Raw genomic sequence first — 15,574 nt, forward strand, 5'->3', positions numbered from 1 at the left:
CAACTTACGTAAATGGGCAACCAAAAACAATAAATCCAGTTATTACTTCAGAACCAAACACACTGATGCCTTATTTCACCCACATCTGCACCTGCACCAGAGCACAGATATTTGTGTAAGCGTCTTTAAAAGCGAGTCTCTCTGTTATAAACAACATTCCTGCCTGACTACAGTGCAGCCCTGAGGTAAACAATCAGCATTTAACATCACCCCCACACCTTTCTCCTGCCTGAGGCAAGGAGAAACTTTTGCAAATCAGTCTGCTTCCCAATCTTGCATGCGGAAGGGAACAAAAGAACAGATACTGGGGACATTGGACTGAAAACACAGCAGCTAGCAACAGATAGGTCAGTTTAATCTTACCCCCTTGTTTCCTTACTTACAAAAGCCGCTTCTGGGCGGGTGGGAGGCTGCAATCATCACGTTGTCAAGGGGCAGCGATCATCCACAAGAAGGAAGTAGGTAAGCAGCCAGAGTGAAGTCTGGAACGCCCTGACAGAAGCTATTGGAGCGCTGAAACGAGGCTTGAAAAGAACGGGGGGAGCTATTGGATCTTCAGAATGAGGCTTGGATTGTGAGAGAAGCTATTGGAGCTCCAGAATGAGGCTTGGAATTCGCAGCTGTTCCGGCCGCCTCTCTGTGACCTCCAAACCTCATTCTGGGTTGCCAATAGCGTCCTCGTTGTAGTCCGAGCCTCGTTCTGGTGCTCCAATAGCTCCTGTCAGGGCGGTCCAGGCTTCACTCCGGCTGCTCACTTACTTCATGCTGGTAGATGGATCGCCCCCCCCTTGGCAGCGTGATGACTGCAGACAGGCACACACTCCGAAGCGGCGTTTGGAAGTAAGAATAAGCTGACTTGTCTGTTGCTAGCTGCTCTGCTCTCAATTCCCCATCCCCAGTATCTGTTCTTTTGTTCCTTTCTGTATGCAAAATTGGGCAGCAGACTAATTTGTAAAGACTTCTCCTAACCTCGGGCAAGGAGAAAGGTGATGTTTAATGCAGATTGTTCACCGCAGGGCTGCACTGGAGTCACCGTTCACCGGGCAGGAATGTTGTTTATAAAACAGGGACTCGCTTCTAAAGGCATTTACAGATATCTGGGCTTTGGTGCTGGTGCAGGCGTGGATGAAAAACGGTGTCGGTGTTCGGTTTGTTCTGAAGTGAAAATGGAATTTATGGGTTTTGTTGCCCATTTTATGTCCGTAATGGAAATGCTTTGTGCATCTGTCCCGGAGTTCCATTTGAACACATTTTGTTTTAATGTGACAAGGTGGGAAAAGATTAATACAGTTGTTTAATATTTTTTAAAAAATATGGTTAGTCTTATAATTGATGAAAGATTCTGCTCATAGTGCTGGAGAACTGCTGGCTAACCTAACTTTACACCCTTAAGTGCTAGCAGAACTAGAATGCTTAACTGATATTTTTTTTCTTCATATTCCCCTCTGTTTGGTTACTTTTCCTGACGTGAGCCGTGTCTTTTTTTGTAACATTATTAATTGCTGTGAACCGCCTAGAACTCTCTGGGTATGGCGGTATACAAAATAAAGTTATTATTATTATTCTTTGACCCTCTCCTTGCCATTTCAAAATACAAAATGTAAATGCAAAGAAAAGCACACCAAGATCCTCCAGGAATTGGGACCAGTCCTTATTGACCCAACATGGGCTGTTAAATATGATGAAAAACTATGAAACAAAACTAGATACAAAAGTGGGACCAGCATAAAGATGCCTAAACATGAATCCTGCTTAAAGTCACACACTATCAGTGTTCCACTAAAGACTGACTGTGGTTTGTTGCTAGTTTCTAGTGCAGTGCTGCCACTTTTGTATCCGTTATTTCATAGGTTTTAAAAAAAATAAATCATATTTGACAACTCCTGTGTGCACCGAAATACAGCCCATGGTGGGTCAATAAAGACTGGTCCTAATTCACGGAGGCTCTTGGTGCTTTTTTTTCATGTGTTGTCTTTGAACCAGACCAGTTGGAAATTCTGTTATTTGAAAGGGAAGTTAAATAATAAGATCATAGGAGGTTAAATATTAGAGATTGCCTTTTATTTTCACCCAGGTAAAAAAGCGACTTTTTGTTCTTGATTGCTAATTTACAAATGTTTAATTTTAATTAAATATCCCTTCTTCTTCCAAGACCTGGACTAGACTGCTTGCTTGAGTGCTTCTTTGTACTTTGTTTGAAATTTCAATTTAAAAAATTGCTTAACTGATCACGGGATACCAAGTGTGACATTCCTTTAGTCTATTTAATGACATTTATTTATTTTTTCTTTTTCTTTTACTTTTTGCAATATCGGGGCCAATGCACTAAGCTTGCAATAGAACACTACTGTTCTGAAGAATTCCTGTGTGCAGGCAGTCTCCGGGTTAAGAACGAGTTATGTTTTTAAAGCTGTTCTTATGTCGAGTTTATATGTAACTCAGAACTTGTAGATTTTAAGATTCTTGCTGCTTTCCTCTGCTCCCAGCTGACAAAAGGGCAAATGTTCCATCTAAGATACAAATGTTCCATCTAAGGTACAGCATGAACAACCACAGAAGGTTCTTGATGTGGCTTTGCATTATTTCTGAATCTGTTACAGGAAAACTGTAAGAGTCTGTGCCACTGGAAATACTGCTTAATGAAATCAAATGAAGCCACCACTGCGTTCTTAAGTACAAGTTGTCTAAGAGAACATAGTGAGCTGTTGTGTTGAGTCATAGCATACCTGGTAAAGAGTGCATATCATTAGCACTTTTCTTGAATTATGCCCCTGATGCAGCCCATGTTTAGGGCAAAACGTGGCCCATGGCAGGTGTTTAAGTTGGATTGCTTGAAAAAAAGAAATATTTCTACATTTTATTTGGGATCCACTCCTGTTCTGTATATCAGCATATACAACTTGAAATACAGCTTACAGTTTTGTTGGGCTTGTATTGGGAAGCAGTGCACTAACACCGATCACAGCTTTCTCCATCTCCCGTTAGCGGTGCCTTGCGAACAATAAAAAAAGAGAGAGAGAAGCTGCAACCATCAGCAGACTGTTCCTGAGCAGTTTTCTACCGCTGTACAGTGTTTGGAGACAACAGCCCAAAATCCTGCTGCATGCAGCTCCTGGGGCTCTCTGACATATGCTTGTTACCTGCCAAAACTTGCTAATAATATGTAGGCAAAATAGTGCACAACAAGGAAGTTGATTTATTATCATTATGATAGTAAGTTATTTATCTTCTTGGGGTTTTTGGTGTCAAAAATGTTGGGCTACTTTTTGGCATCAATTGGGATTTAAAAAAATGTTCACTATCTGGCAACCCTGTTCTCCACTCTGTACAGAGTGAAACCCAGGATGGCAGTGTGGGAAGTGGTCCTTGACTGACAGTGGATGTAGTGTTGGCTGTCTGTGCAGTGGTTATGGCAATACTTTTATGTGAGTGGGTATGACAGACACATACAAGTGGTGATGGAATTCATAGTCTGACCGTTCAAAACATCTGATCCTGAAAACTATGACTCTTTTTAGAAATATGTTTAGCCAAATATATACATCAGAGACTATGCTATGTTTTTTTATAAGGTATAGAATGGAATTGTTTTAAAAACGGTTTGGGACTATACAGTTGTTTGAGAAAGTTGTTTCCTCAGTTATTAAACATCAGTGTTTTGGTTTTTTAAAAAACATTTTGTTTTACCTGGTGATGAGAGTGAGAATATAAGGATTTTAAAATCTTTGTTTTATGTTTGTTGTATTTGTTTTATGAATCTAACCCCCTCTTCTACGAAACCGCGCTAGTAGTTTTTAGCGCAGAGAGCTGCGCTGAATGGCCTGCGCTGCTCCCGACGCTCATAGGAACTCAGTGAGCATCAGGATCAGTGCGGGCCATTCAGTGCGGCTCTCTGCGCTAAAAACCGCTAGCACGGTTTCGTAGAAGAGGGGATAAATGTTTTTTTTAATTGTATTCTGCTTAGATTGTAAGTGGATAATAAAATTTCTCTAATATTCCTCATTTTTCATCTAGAAGTATAAACATTTGTCTTCCTGGATGGTAAATTTTGGTTCTTAGGTATCCTAGAATCTGTGATGAATTCAAGCAAAACTGTTCTTTGATTAATATTTAGCTTCTTAAATTATATTTATTATGCTGTCACTTGCTCAGTTGCCTCATAATGAACAAGCCATCAAGTAAAATAGGAAAATACCTTTTTTTCTTCAATACTATTATATACTCAAACAACCTGAAGCATGTTGGGTATTATTGCCAATCTAAATAGAAATTGTTCTTCAACCACTACAGAACAATGTGCAGGGAAGCCTTCTGTAAGTTCAGCAAACAGCTAGTCTCCTGGTTTCCAAGTATATTATCAACAATAGGAATTCTGTGGAAAAATTATTCTGTACCACTAACCTATTTGAACCTTCTAAGTAAAAAAAAAAATAAAAATTAAAGGCGAGGGGATAAGTTAGAGCAATGCTTAACTCTATTTTAGTGGCTCAGTTATATGCTTAAGATACTGTAAATATGCATATGGCAGAGACCCATTATGAGGGCATCTTGGAGGGGGGGGGAATTTATCACCTTCTTGAAGAAATTCAACCAAGCCAATATTTAATAAAGATATACAGGCATCTTACATGTCCTTTTATAAGATACTAGCTTCACTGTAATCAGCAGCAGACAAATCCAGATGTGTGGGTTATGTCCATCCACCAGTAGGTGGTGATATAGAGCACTGAACTTCATTCTGTGATATAGGATGCCTCCTTGGCTATTCAGTATTCTCTCTCTAGAGTGGACGGATGGATGGCCTCTCTCAGGCTCCTGGCTTGGTTTGCTGCTCAGCTCCTGTCTTGAGTTTCTAATTCAGTTGAGCTTGGGGGATCGGGCTCACTGGATACTGTTTTTGGGTTACATCTGGTGGTGCCAGATCCCTCCCCCTCCCCTATTTTGCTACTGTCTTTGGTCATGTCTAGATTACATGTGTGTGTAAATTAGTGCATTTTATCATCTATTCTGTTACTTGCTAACTCTGCCTTTGCTTTCCTGTGTACATGCCTACCTCCAAAGTATGCACAGTCATGTCAATAAACTTTTCATACCAGCTGGGATTTTATAACAAGCTATTTATGACCATGTGGCCACATATACACATAAACATGCCTATTCATTCAAGTCTTCTCATGCATATTCAATATTATGTGATTCTAAAAACCAGTTCTTTTTCTTATTTTGTATCCATGAATGAAGGGAAAGGGGAGAAAGTTGTAAAAATAAAAAATAATCATTTTACATATATTGAAATAAAAAAAAATTGGAGCCATGCCTTGCAAATACCAGTAATTATGCATCTATGTATTTAAGATATTGCAGGACTTTACATTCCAAGCTCATCTTCAAATGAGACAAAATGTTTAGTTTTAGTTTATATTGGATTTTTTTTTTTAAAGTACAGTGTCTTATTTATATGGAGGTTTATCACTGCTTGAAGAGTTACTTGGCTCGTGCAAGTATTCCACACTTAAGTTTAGGAGCAATGAAAAAATTGTCTTAGAGAAGTCTAAGGTATTTTCTTTCTTATTTTCTTCCTACTTTTCATCTCATGAGAGACTTAAAGAAAGCCATCTGTATTGACTGTGGCACTTTCACTCCATTTCCTGAGCCATACATGTGTATATATGCTCTTGACTAGCACCTGTATTGCTGAGGAAATGAGGGCTATTGCTCTTTATGTGACCCTTTTATTCTATAGGATTTTTTTTCTCACCCCGACTAGAACAGCCAAACCTGCATAAAAACTCATTTCTTAAGGCTGAGGAGAATAAAGGTCTCGCTGATGTACATATTGTATAGGTGATGGGTTCTCGATCTAGAATTTTCTGCTACAAAGTAGAAAGTAGGACTTAAGAAAATTCAAAACAAATATTTTGAAACACTTAGAAGCCAGAGTCTACTGGGCCCTTCTCAAATGGAGGTGAGCCATGGGAGTAATGTGCACTGTGGAAGTCGTGTGTCCTAGCAATCCTAGCTGTGACTCGCTAGCTGTAGTGGACTTGCGGAACATAGAAACATGATCGCAAAAGACAAAGTGGATGCTCATAAACTTGGCCATTGCCTGGTTGCTTTGCTAGAGTTTGGTCCACACTTCATCTGTATTGCCCAGCTCCATTACTGCATGTCCAATTCTCCTTCATAGAAGCATCCTTGACTTTGTGTCAAGTCCCTGCTGAATTCTAGCCTTGTATTCATTCAAAATCATCTTGTTTGTGTGCTTGGGCTCGCCTCCTGGGGTTTCTTTGGCATGTGGCACCCTGCCCTGGAGCTCTGAATTTTGGGCAGCTGTATTTGGACAACAAAAATGATAACCGGTCTTCCATGATTGTGTCAAACATAATTGGTTGGTATTGTGGTAAATTGCTGGCTCCCTACCTGTGATGAGTGTAACCTGTGTGGAGTGGCAGGTACAGCTCAGGACACCTAGTTGAGGAGACTAGATGGATCATGAGGATCTTTGTGCCATCGTATGTTACTGTGTCTTCTCAGTTCTCTTTTTTTTCACAGTTCAAGGGTCTATTCCTCTGAATAATTGTCTTAGATATTCTTTAGTAGGACTTTTTGGCATTTCTTTTCTCATTCTCTCTCTGAAATCTGAAACACCCTCACAATTGGTGGGCTCCCCAAACCCACGGGAGCTCATATGAGGCAATCTCCAAAGTAAAAATGGTCAAAGCACCCTGGCCATGGATCTTTGCTAGATGTTCACTTTTCGAATACCTTTACTGGTTGTAAGCTTGTCAGCAAACTGCTTCTGGCTGGGTGTGCCCCAAGGACTGGATTGAGAGCCCCTGCTTTAGGGCAGTGTTTCTCAACTCTGTCCTTGAGTACCCTCTTGCCAGACAGGTTTTCAGGATATCCACAATGAATATGTATGAAAGAAATTTGCATATAATGGAGGCTGTGTATACAAATTAAGTTTATGCATATTCATTGTGGATGTCCTGAAACCTTGACTGGCAAGAGGGTACTCCATTATAGAGTTGAGAAATGCATCTTTAGGGTAAACATATACTGTATATAGTTGAATATAAACCAAGAGTTTTGGGCCCAAGTTTATATTCAAGTCAGCGCCCACTCACCCCACTCCCGGACTTGTTGCAGGCCTCCATTGAGCCTGCTGTAAGACCTGGTAGTCCAGCTGTGGATCGGGTCAGGAGGGAACCCTCCTGTTCTGGCTGACTCAAGCAATTCTCACCTCCCTGAAACAATACCTTAAAATCCCTGGTGATCCAGCGGTGGGCAAGGACAGTAAGGTATTGGGAGAGGGAAGCAGTGTGCAGAGCCTGTCAGGGCAGGATTAAAGAGTGAGGACAGGGGCTTAGTGCAAATTGGCAGGGAGGAAGGGGAGGCTGGGTGCAGAGGCTGGCAGGGGAGGAAGTGAGGGAGGAGTTAGTGCAGAGCCTGGCATGGCAAGGAGCAGTATCGGGCAGGGATGAAGGGGGACTGGAAACAGAGCCTAGTAGGGGAGGGAGTGAAGGAGGGGTCTGGATGCAGAGCAGTGCAAGGCACTTGAATATCAACCTACCCGCCGCTCCAACCCCCTCCCCCCCCAAATCCTCAACTTTGTTCTGGGGTTAAGTCAGTACCTGGACCACACTAACTTAGGAGCTTAGCACATCACACAGACGGTACAGCAAAAAGGTAAGTCGAGTCTCCCTCCAAGTCTCATCCATTTATCAACCAATTTCTCCCCTGGGTTTCCAATTTAGAAACCATCTTCAAAATTCCCTATGAATTGTGGCAAACAGTACCCCTGCAAGCCAATTAATGCACATAATGCATTACAAAGGTTGATGCTTATTACTTAAATACTGGAGTGACCTCGGGTTCACACTAACATCACCTTGCTATCCCTCTGTCAAGAGGTGTATAATGTAATACAGGTTAAGAAGTAAGCACCATAGAAATTGTTCCTCAGATGTTTGGGGAGAGTGTGGCGCAGCGGTTAAAGCTACGGTTCATAGACAACGGCGCGAAAGACAAAAGCGTGCGCCGACAATTGAGCGCAGTGCGCGCCGCCGTGCCGCTCTAAATTACAGTTTTTAGGGGCTCCGATGGGGAGTTTTGTTGGGGAACCCCCCCAGTTTACTTAATAGACATTGCGCTGGCGTTATGGGGGGTTTGGGGGGTTGTAACCCTCCACATTTTACTGTAAACTGAACTTTTTCCCTAAAAACAGGGAAAAAGTGAAGTTTTCAGTAAAATGTGGGGGGGGTTACAACCCCCCACAATGTGGCGCGATGTCTATTAAGTAAAGTGGGGGGGTTCCCCCCACGCCCCCCCGTCGGAGCGCTAAAAACAGTAATTTAGAGCGGCGCGGCGGCGCGCGCTGCGCTCAATTGTCTGGGCGCGCCTTTGTCCCGGCGCGCTTTTGACCTGACACCTAAAGCTACAGCTTCAGCACCCTGAGGTTGTGGGTTCAAATCCACACTGCTCCCTGTGACCCTGGGCAAGTCACTTAATCCTCCCATTGCCCCAGGTACATTAGATAGATTGTGAGCCCACTGGGACAGACGGGGGGAAAAATGCTTAAGTACCTAAATAAATTCATGTAAAACCATTCTGAGCTCCCCCGGGAGAACGGTATAAAATAAGTAAAAATAAAAGTACTTTTACTATTCTAAAAGTCATTTTTAAAGGACAAGAAAAACCATACCAAAACTAATAAAAAATTTATTTTCCAGAGGATGATTTGTCTTCTGCCACTCGCTCTTTTCCTCAAGTCGCTTCATTGGCTTCTTATCCATTTCCACATACAGTTCAAACTCCTATTGACTTACAAGTGCATTCACTCTGCAGCTCCTCTAGATCTCTTATCTCTCCTTATACTCCTCTCTTTTGTTCCCGTTCGTCAATGTCTTTTAAATAAAATGTCACATCCCCTGGTTTGTTCTTGTTTAAATTGTATGTTAATTGGTGCATTGTTTTGGCATTTTTGTATACCGCCTAGAAGGCTTGATTGGGCGGTATAAGAAATTTTACTGGACCCCATGTTGGGGTCCAGTAAAAAAGGATTAGAGACTCTCTGATTGGCTTACATTTTTGTTTACGTGTTTTAATGGTTCATATGCTTTTAATAAATTGATAGTTCTCGAGGCAGGCGTGTTTTGTCCCTTCCCCACTTTCTTTTGGTTTCCGCATTGTTACACGTGAGGTTCTGTTTTTCTTTTTGTTGTGGAACATTACTTATGTCCTTGCCATATGGGAACTTGCACATCCTTTCTTGATGTTTAAGAACTCGCCTAAAGATGATGTTTCATGTGCTATAATTACTTTGCCTTTTAAAGAGTTGCATCGTAACAACAAAGAAATGACCGGGCCATAGGAACAATGCAGACAACCTTTCTGAGATCAGGCAATAAATTTATTGTACTGCATAAGTTAATGTCTCTTCTAAAGACCATTCTACGTGAAGGATAGAGTCTTGCATACAAAGTAAGCAAGATTAGCTGGAGAAGAGGAGACTTAGAGGGGATATGATAAGAGACTTACAAGATCATGAAGGGCAGAGAGGGACAGATTCTTCAAACTTTCGAATAATAAAAGAACAAGAGGGCATTCAGAAAAGTTGAAAGGGGACAGATTCAAAATGAATGCTAGAAAGTTCTTCTTTACCCAGCGTGTGGTGGACACCTGGAATGCGCTTCCAGAGAGCGTAATAGGGCAGAGTACGGTACTGGGGTTCAAGAAAGGATTGGACAATTTCCTGCTGGAAAAGGGGATAGAGAGGTATAGATAGAGGATTACCTGTTGGGCCACCGCGTGAGCAGACTGCTGGGCACGATGGACCTCAGGTCTGACCCAGCGGAGGCATTGCTTATGTTCTTATGTAAGATGACCGTGTATATTGAATATAAAACCAATCCAGTAAAATGTCATTTGGAAGGAATTTCATGAATGGAATTGGCTAACTGTCCTTTCAAGAAGTATATCCTAGGCCTAAAACATTACGCTGTAAATGTGAGTCACACAAAAATACTGTAAATTTAAACTAGCAATGGAAATATGAAGCTTCCGAAACATGCCTTTTAGTTCAACGTGAAATAAAGAGGTTCTTTTACTAAGGTGTGCTAGCCAGTTTAGCGCACGCTAAAAGCTAATGCGCCCCTAGAATATATTGGACGTGTTAGCATTTATTTGTGCTATGTTTTGACGTATGTCTATTATAGGTGTGTTTTGTTTACTAAAATTTATATTCTGGCTACCCAAAAAGCATGTTCTTATACAGAGTACATATAATAATAATATATATATAATAAAAGCACAAAAACACATCACACAAACAACGCTCCATGGCGTGGTCTCATCTTGAGTATTGCACACAGTTCTTGTCGCTGTATCTCAAAAAAGATATAGCGGAATTAGAAAAAGTTCAAAGAACGGCAAACAGAATGATAATACTAAAGAGGTTGGGGCTCTTCAGTTTGGAAAAGAGATGACCGAGGTGGAGGGGGGAGAGGGGGTGAACCAAATTTTCACCCTTTTAGAAAGTACAAAAACAAGGGGGACATGCAGTGAAATTACGTAGAAATCCGAAAGAAAATAGGAGGAAATATTGTTTCACTCAAAAGAATAGTTAAACTCTGGAACTCGTTGCCAGAGGATGTGATAACAGCGGTTAGCGTAGCTGGGTTTAAAAAAAAGTTTGAACAAGTTCCTGGAGGAAAAGTCCATAGACGGCTGTTGAGACAGACACATGGGAAGCTACTGCTTGCCCTGGATCGGTAGCATGAAATGTTGCTACTGTTTGGGTTTGTGCCTGGATTGGCCACTGTTTGAAACAGGTTACTGAGCTAAATGGACCATAGGTCTGACCCAGTATGACTATTCTTATGTTCTTAACACATCCTATCTAAAATTCCTCGGCCAAAGATTGAACAAACAATGCTTTCTAAAAGTTAACAAATCCAGATTCCATCCCAATGCATTAGGAAATAAGCTCCCTATCTGAGGGCTCACCATGAAGAAAGCCACATTCTTCATAATAGAAAGATGTGCTGATCAGATTATCTAATGCCCTGGGCAAATCTTCAGCTATGCATCTTCTGGAGGCAGCTCAAGTCCCTACATCCCTAGAGAGTCCAGCATCTCTCCTTTCCTTATCTCCAATAATCCACTTTCTCCTTTTCCCTTCCCTAATCCCTCCCTCCCAGTATAACATCTCTACTTCCATTTCTTCCCCCCAGATAGACAGCACACCCTTCACCCTCTCCTCTCCCAGCTGGTTAGCATTCTCCTTTCCATTTCCTACCCCCTACCATTCATAATCTTTTCTCGCACTCCCTACCCCCATTCCATGTCTAGCATCTCCTCTCCTCTTCCTTCTCTTTCCCTTCCATTGCTACCCTACTTCTTCTAGGACTCAGGCTGGAGTTAAAATCGGACTCTGTGGCAGTGCACAGCTTTTTAAAACAGAGGCCCATGCACAAGCGTTGCTATGTCCTACCTTCTGTCAGACACAGGAGATCCTAATGAGACAGGACTGACTGCAACTTTGGCACAGGCCTGGGACAAGATAAGTCAGCTGTGGCAAAAACGGGTAAGAAAGGGGGGATGCTGGACAGTTAAAAAGGGTGCCTCGGCAGGCAAATTGTTACTCTGAAGGTGAAAATGACACGGGGACAAATTTTTCCCTGTCCCCGCAGGAACTCATTTTCCCGTCCTGTCCCAACAAGCTCTTTTCCTGTCCCTGCCCCATTCCTGCAAGCTCTGTCCTCATCTGAACAAACACTTTAAAATCATAAGCAGCAACATTCTAGAGCTCAGATTGTGATGTCTTAATGCCTCATTCCACCAATGCCTAAGCTCCGTCCTCATCTGCACAAGCCTCAAACACTTTAAAATCGTAAGTAGGAACATTCTAGAGCTCAGATTGTGATGTCATAATGCCTCATTCCACCGATATCTAAGCTCCGTCCTCATCTGCACAAGCCTTAAACACTTTAAAATCGTAAGTGTTCGAGGCTTGTGTGCAGTTAAGTCAGAGCTTACAGGAATGGGGCAAGGACAGCGACAAAACTTGCGGGGACAGGGAAATTGAGTTCCTGTGGGGACGGGTAAAAATGTATCCCCATGTCATTCTGTAGCCTGATGGCTCTGGTACTGATAAAGGTACCACTAGCTTTCTTGTTCTAACATAATGTAATGTAATGCTATACTATATTTGCAGAATTTGTCTTCATTTGAGTCTGTCTATATTCTCAGAAAGTGCTAGACAGAGCCTCTTAATAGACTCAAGGTAACTGAAAACAATCATGGGATAGAGACAGATGTATTGTGGATTAGGAGCTAGTTAAAAATAGAAGACAAACAGAAGGAAAAAATGATAATTGTTCTCAGTAATAAAGAGGGGGTGAATAGTATCAGTGCTCCTCACCACTTTTAAGCTTTTTCATATATTTATAATCTAGTCTTTAAGCCCGTTACATTAACGGGTACTAGAATAGATGTGTGTGTGTGTGTGTCTGTCTTTCTCTCTCTCTCCTTGGCTGCTTTCTGTCTGTCTGTCTTTCTTTCTGTCCTCTTTCGTCAGCTGTCCACCACCACCCCTTCTCTGTTTCCCCCTGTCCAGCAGCAGCCCTTCTCTCTTTGTTTTATCTCCCCCCTGTCCAGCAGCACCCCTTCACTGCTTCCCCTGGCCAGCAGCAGCAGCCCTTCTCCCTTCGTTTTATCTCCCCCCCCCTGTCCAGCAGCACCCCTTCACTGCTCCCCCTGGCCAGCAGCAGCCCTTCTCCCTTCGTTTTACCTCCCCCCCTGTCCAGCAGCACCTCTTCCCTGCTCCTCCTGTCCTGCAGTAGGCCTTCTCCCTTCCTTGTACCTCTCCTGTGTCCAGCAGCACCCCTTCCAGCAGGGAATTTTTACCAGCATGGGACACCTCGCAGCACCCGCATGACACCCCCAGCCATTCCTCTAGGCGCCAGCTATCAGGAGTGAAACTGCCACCACTGCTCAAATGACTGCATGCGCCTCTGGCTGGCGCACACGCCTTAAGCCGCCGCACGCTGCAAATAGAATACTGCCATGGAAGGACACAGCACGCTGTCAGGGATCACAGTCTCCTAAGTGCGCATGCGTGCTTAGGGTTTTATTATAGAGGATGATCTAGAAAATTACCAAATGAGATGATAAAATATGCAGTAATAGAAAATTATCCAGAAGTTGTTAAATCTCATGCAGATTGTGAGAAACTGCAGGAAGACCTTGCAAGACTAGGCACTTTGAACATCCAAATGGCAGATTTAAATGTAATGCGCCCAAGAGAGAAAATTCAAATTATAACTAGGTGAATTGTAATGTTAAGTTCCACGTTATGACTTACCATCTAGGAAAGGGGCCTAGGGGCTCCTTTTACAAAGGTGTGTTAGGGCCTTAACGCGCGGAATAGCGAGCGCTAAATTGCCGCGTGCGCTAGACTTTAATACCCTCTCTCGCTCTCCTCTCCTATGCTCAATCATTTTGTACCTTCTCTTAATCTTTTGTAAACCGCATAGAACTTCACGGTATTGCGGTATATAAACTGTTATTATTATTAATCAATGTCAGCAGAGGCCTATGGGACATTATATCAAGCTGACTCTGGAATGTTGATGCAGATAGACCCTAAAATGCTCCTGCACAGAATTCACATACTTTAAGCCAGTGTTTTTCAACCGCTGTTCCGCGGCACACTAGTGTGCCGCGAGATGTTGCCTGGTGTGCCGTACGGTCAGGGCCGCCATCAGGGCAGTACCACCAGTCTAGGGAGAGGGGCGGTCCGCCCCACGTGGACAGGAGAGAGCTGGACGGGGGACCTGCGGAGTTCAATACATCTCGAGCCGCGAGGCTCGTCTTCTGTTCCTGCCTGCCCTGCAGCTAACATATAGCCGATCGCAAGCGTTCCCCGATGTCAGCGCTGACGTCGGAGGGAGGGCTTAAGCAAAGCCTGCCCTCCGACGTCAGCGCTGACGTTGGAGAATACTTCCGTTCGGCTATTTGTGTGCGGCAGGGCTGACAGGAAGCAGAAGACAAGCCTCGCGGCTTGAGCTTCGTTTTGCTGAGAAAGTTGCAAAGATGGGCTGGTAGGCAAACACGGAACACAAAAGGGGGAAGGGAGTGCGTTTTGGACACAAGGCATGAACTTGGGAGAGAGGAAGGGAGTGAAAGAGATGCTGAGGTGGGGGAGGGAATGCGTTTTTGGACACAGAAGAAATGGACTTGGGAGAGAGGAAGGGAGGGAAAGAGATGCTGAGGTGGGGGAGGGAATGAGTGTTTGGACACAGAAGGCATGGACTTGGGAGAGAGGAAGGGAGGGAAAGAGATGGTTGTGTACACGGGGAATAGAAGAAAGGAGAATTTTTGGTCATAGGGAGGGAGTGAGGTACAGATAGTGGCATACCAGGGTGGGGGGGGGGGCGGTCTGCCCCACCCCGGGTTTACGTCCCAAGGGGGTGCACAGCTGGCCACCCTCCAGTGTTGTCCCTAGGCCGGCAAACTGCGGCTCTTTAGCCACTTGAGTGCCACCGCCGCCAACGGTGTTGTTGGCGGTGGCAGCATTATAAAATACTTTCTTTGTGTTTATTTGATTCCTATTCAAGAGAATTACTTTATATATAGTCAATATAGGCACAGAGTTAAATTTTTTAACATTTTCTAATGGTGGTGTGCCTCGTGATTTTTTTCATGAAACAAGTGTGCCTTTGCCCAAAAAAGGTTGAAAAACACTGCTTTAAGCATCCAGCCAGACTGGATTGTTTATCAAGAAGATCTGCTACTTGAATGGGACAAAGAAGCCAGACACACTAATTCCAGCTACCATTCCTGTAAGTGTCGCACCTTCCTTATCAATTAAGTTAACCATTGTTTCAAGCAGTTTACAAATTATAAACAGAAAGATACTGGGAAATACAATAGATTCTCTTTTTAGAATAAGATTCCAACCTATAAAAGCATTTTTCTCTCATTCACAAGAGCACAGAAGCAGCTACATAATAGAATATCTTTATTTATCTTTCTTATAAACATTGCTTTTCTATAATATTAAGCCTATTTCTGCACAATATATTCTTTATGCAACACTCTTGGTTGTCATTGTCATTAATTTTACTTTCTACTGAACCTTCTATGAGGGCATTGAACCTGGGACCTGGCGGATTGTAAAGCCGCCATCTTACCTATTGGGGGGCTTGACTGCTGCATCAGCCCCTGCAAAAACTTACAATTTTGTGGCTTAAGAATCACAAAAAAAAGCATATGCTTTTGGCAGAAGCATAACCAGCCTTCTAGCAGAAGCATATCGTAAGATATGAAAATACAAGAAGATTATCGATCTTCTAAAGTTTAAGATTGCCAGCATATAGTCTCTTTTCAATACAGAAAGACTGAAAACCTAACCATAAGCAATTAAGACAGACATCAAAATAAAGGAGAAAGCTAGAAGGATGCTTGGGTGTGTAGGGAGAGGAATGTCCAGTAGGAAAAAAGGAGGTATCGATGCCCCCTGTATAAGACTCTGGTGAGTCCTGATTTAGAATATTGTGTACAATTCTGG

The 15,574-nt window shown here is 42.9% G+C and overlaps 2 protein-coding genes across 8 annotated transcripts in view; one reads left to right on the forward strand and one right to left on the reverse strand.

Moving 5' to 3' along the window:
• Positions 1 to 502, reverse strand: part of HMG20A (high mobility group 20A) — a 79,822-nt gene extending 79,320 nt beyond the window's left edge. The window contains exon 1 of one of the 4 annotated variants that reach the window (XM_033920862.1): positions 384 to 502. Coding sequence is in view for 1 of the 4 variants with exons in the window: in XM_033920861.1 (XP_033776752.1) it covers positions 380 to 420 (41 nt within the window). In the remaining 3 variants the exon portion in view is untranslated. Of the gene's footprint in view, positions 1 to 8; positions 78 to 363 lie in introns of those variants that run through there. The other 3 variants (XM_033920861.1, XM_033920863.1, XM_033920864.1) reach the window with 3 other exon arrangements.
• A 261-nt stretch (positions 503 to 763) lies between these two features.
• The window catches only part of PEAK1 (pseudopodium enriched atypical kinase 1), a 238,044-nt gene continuing 223,233 nt past the window's right edge, over positions 764 to 15,574 (forward strand). For 3 of the 4 annotated variants that reach the window (XM_033920741.1, XM_033920742.1, XM_033920740.1), the window contains exon 1: positions 772 to 840. The gene's annotated coding sequence lies outside the window, so the exon portion shown is untranslated. Of the gene's footprint in view, positions 841 to 15,574 lie in introns of all 4 variants that reach the window. The other variant, XM_033920743.1, reaches the window with a different exon arrangement.

Source organism: Geotrypetes seraphini, chromosome 14 (assembly GCF_902459505.1).
Source record: "Geotrypetes seraphini chromosome 14, aGeoSer1.1, whole genome shotgun sequence".
NCBI classification, from domain to species: domain Eukaryota; kingdom Metazoa; phylum Chordata; class Amphibia; order Gymnophiona; family Dermophiidae; genus Geotrypetes; species Geotrypetes seraphini.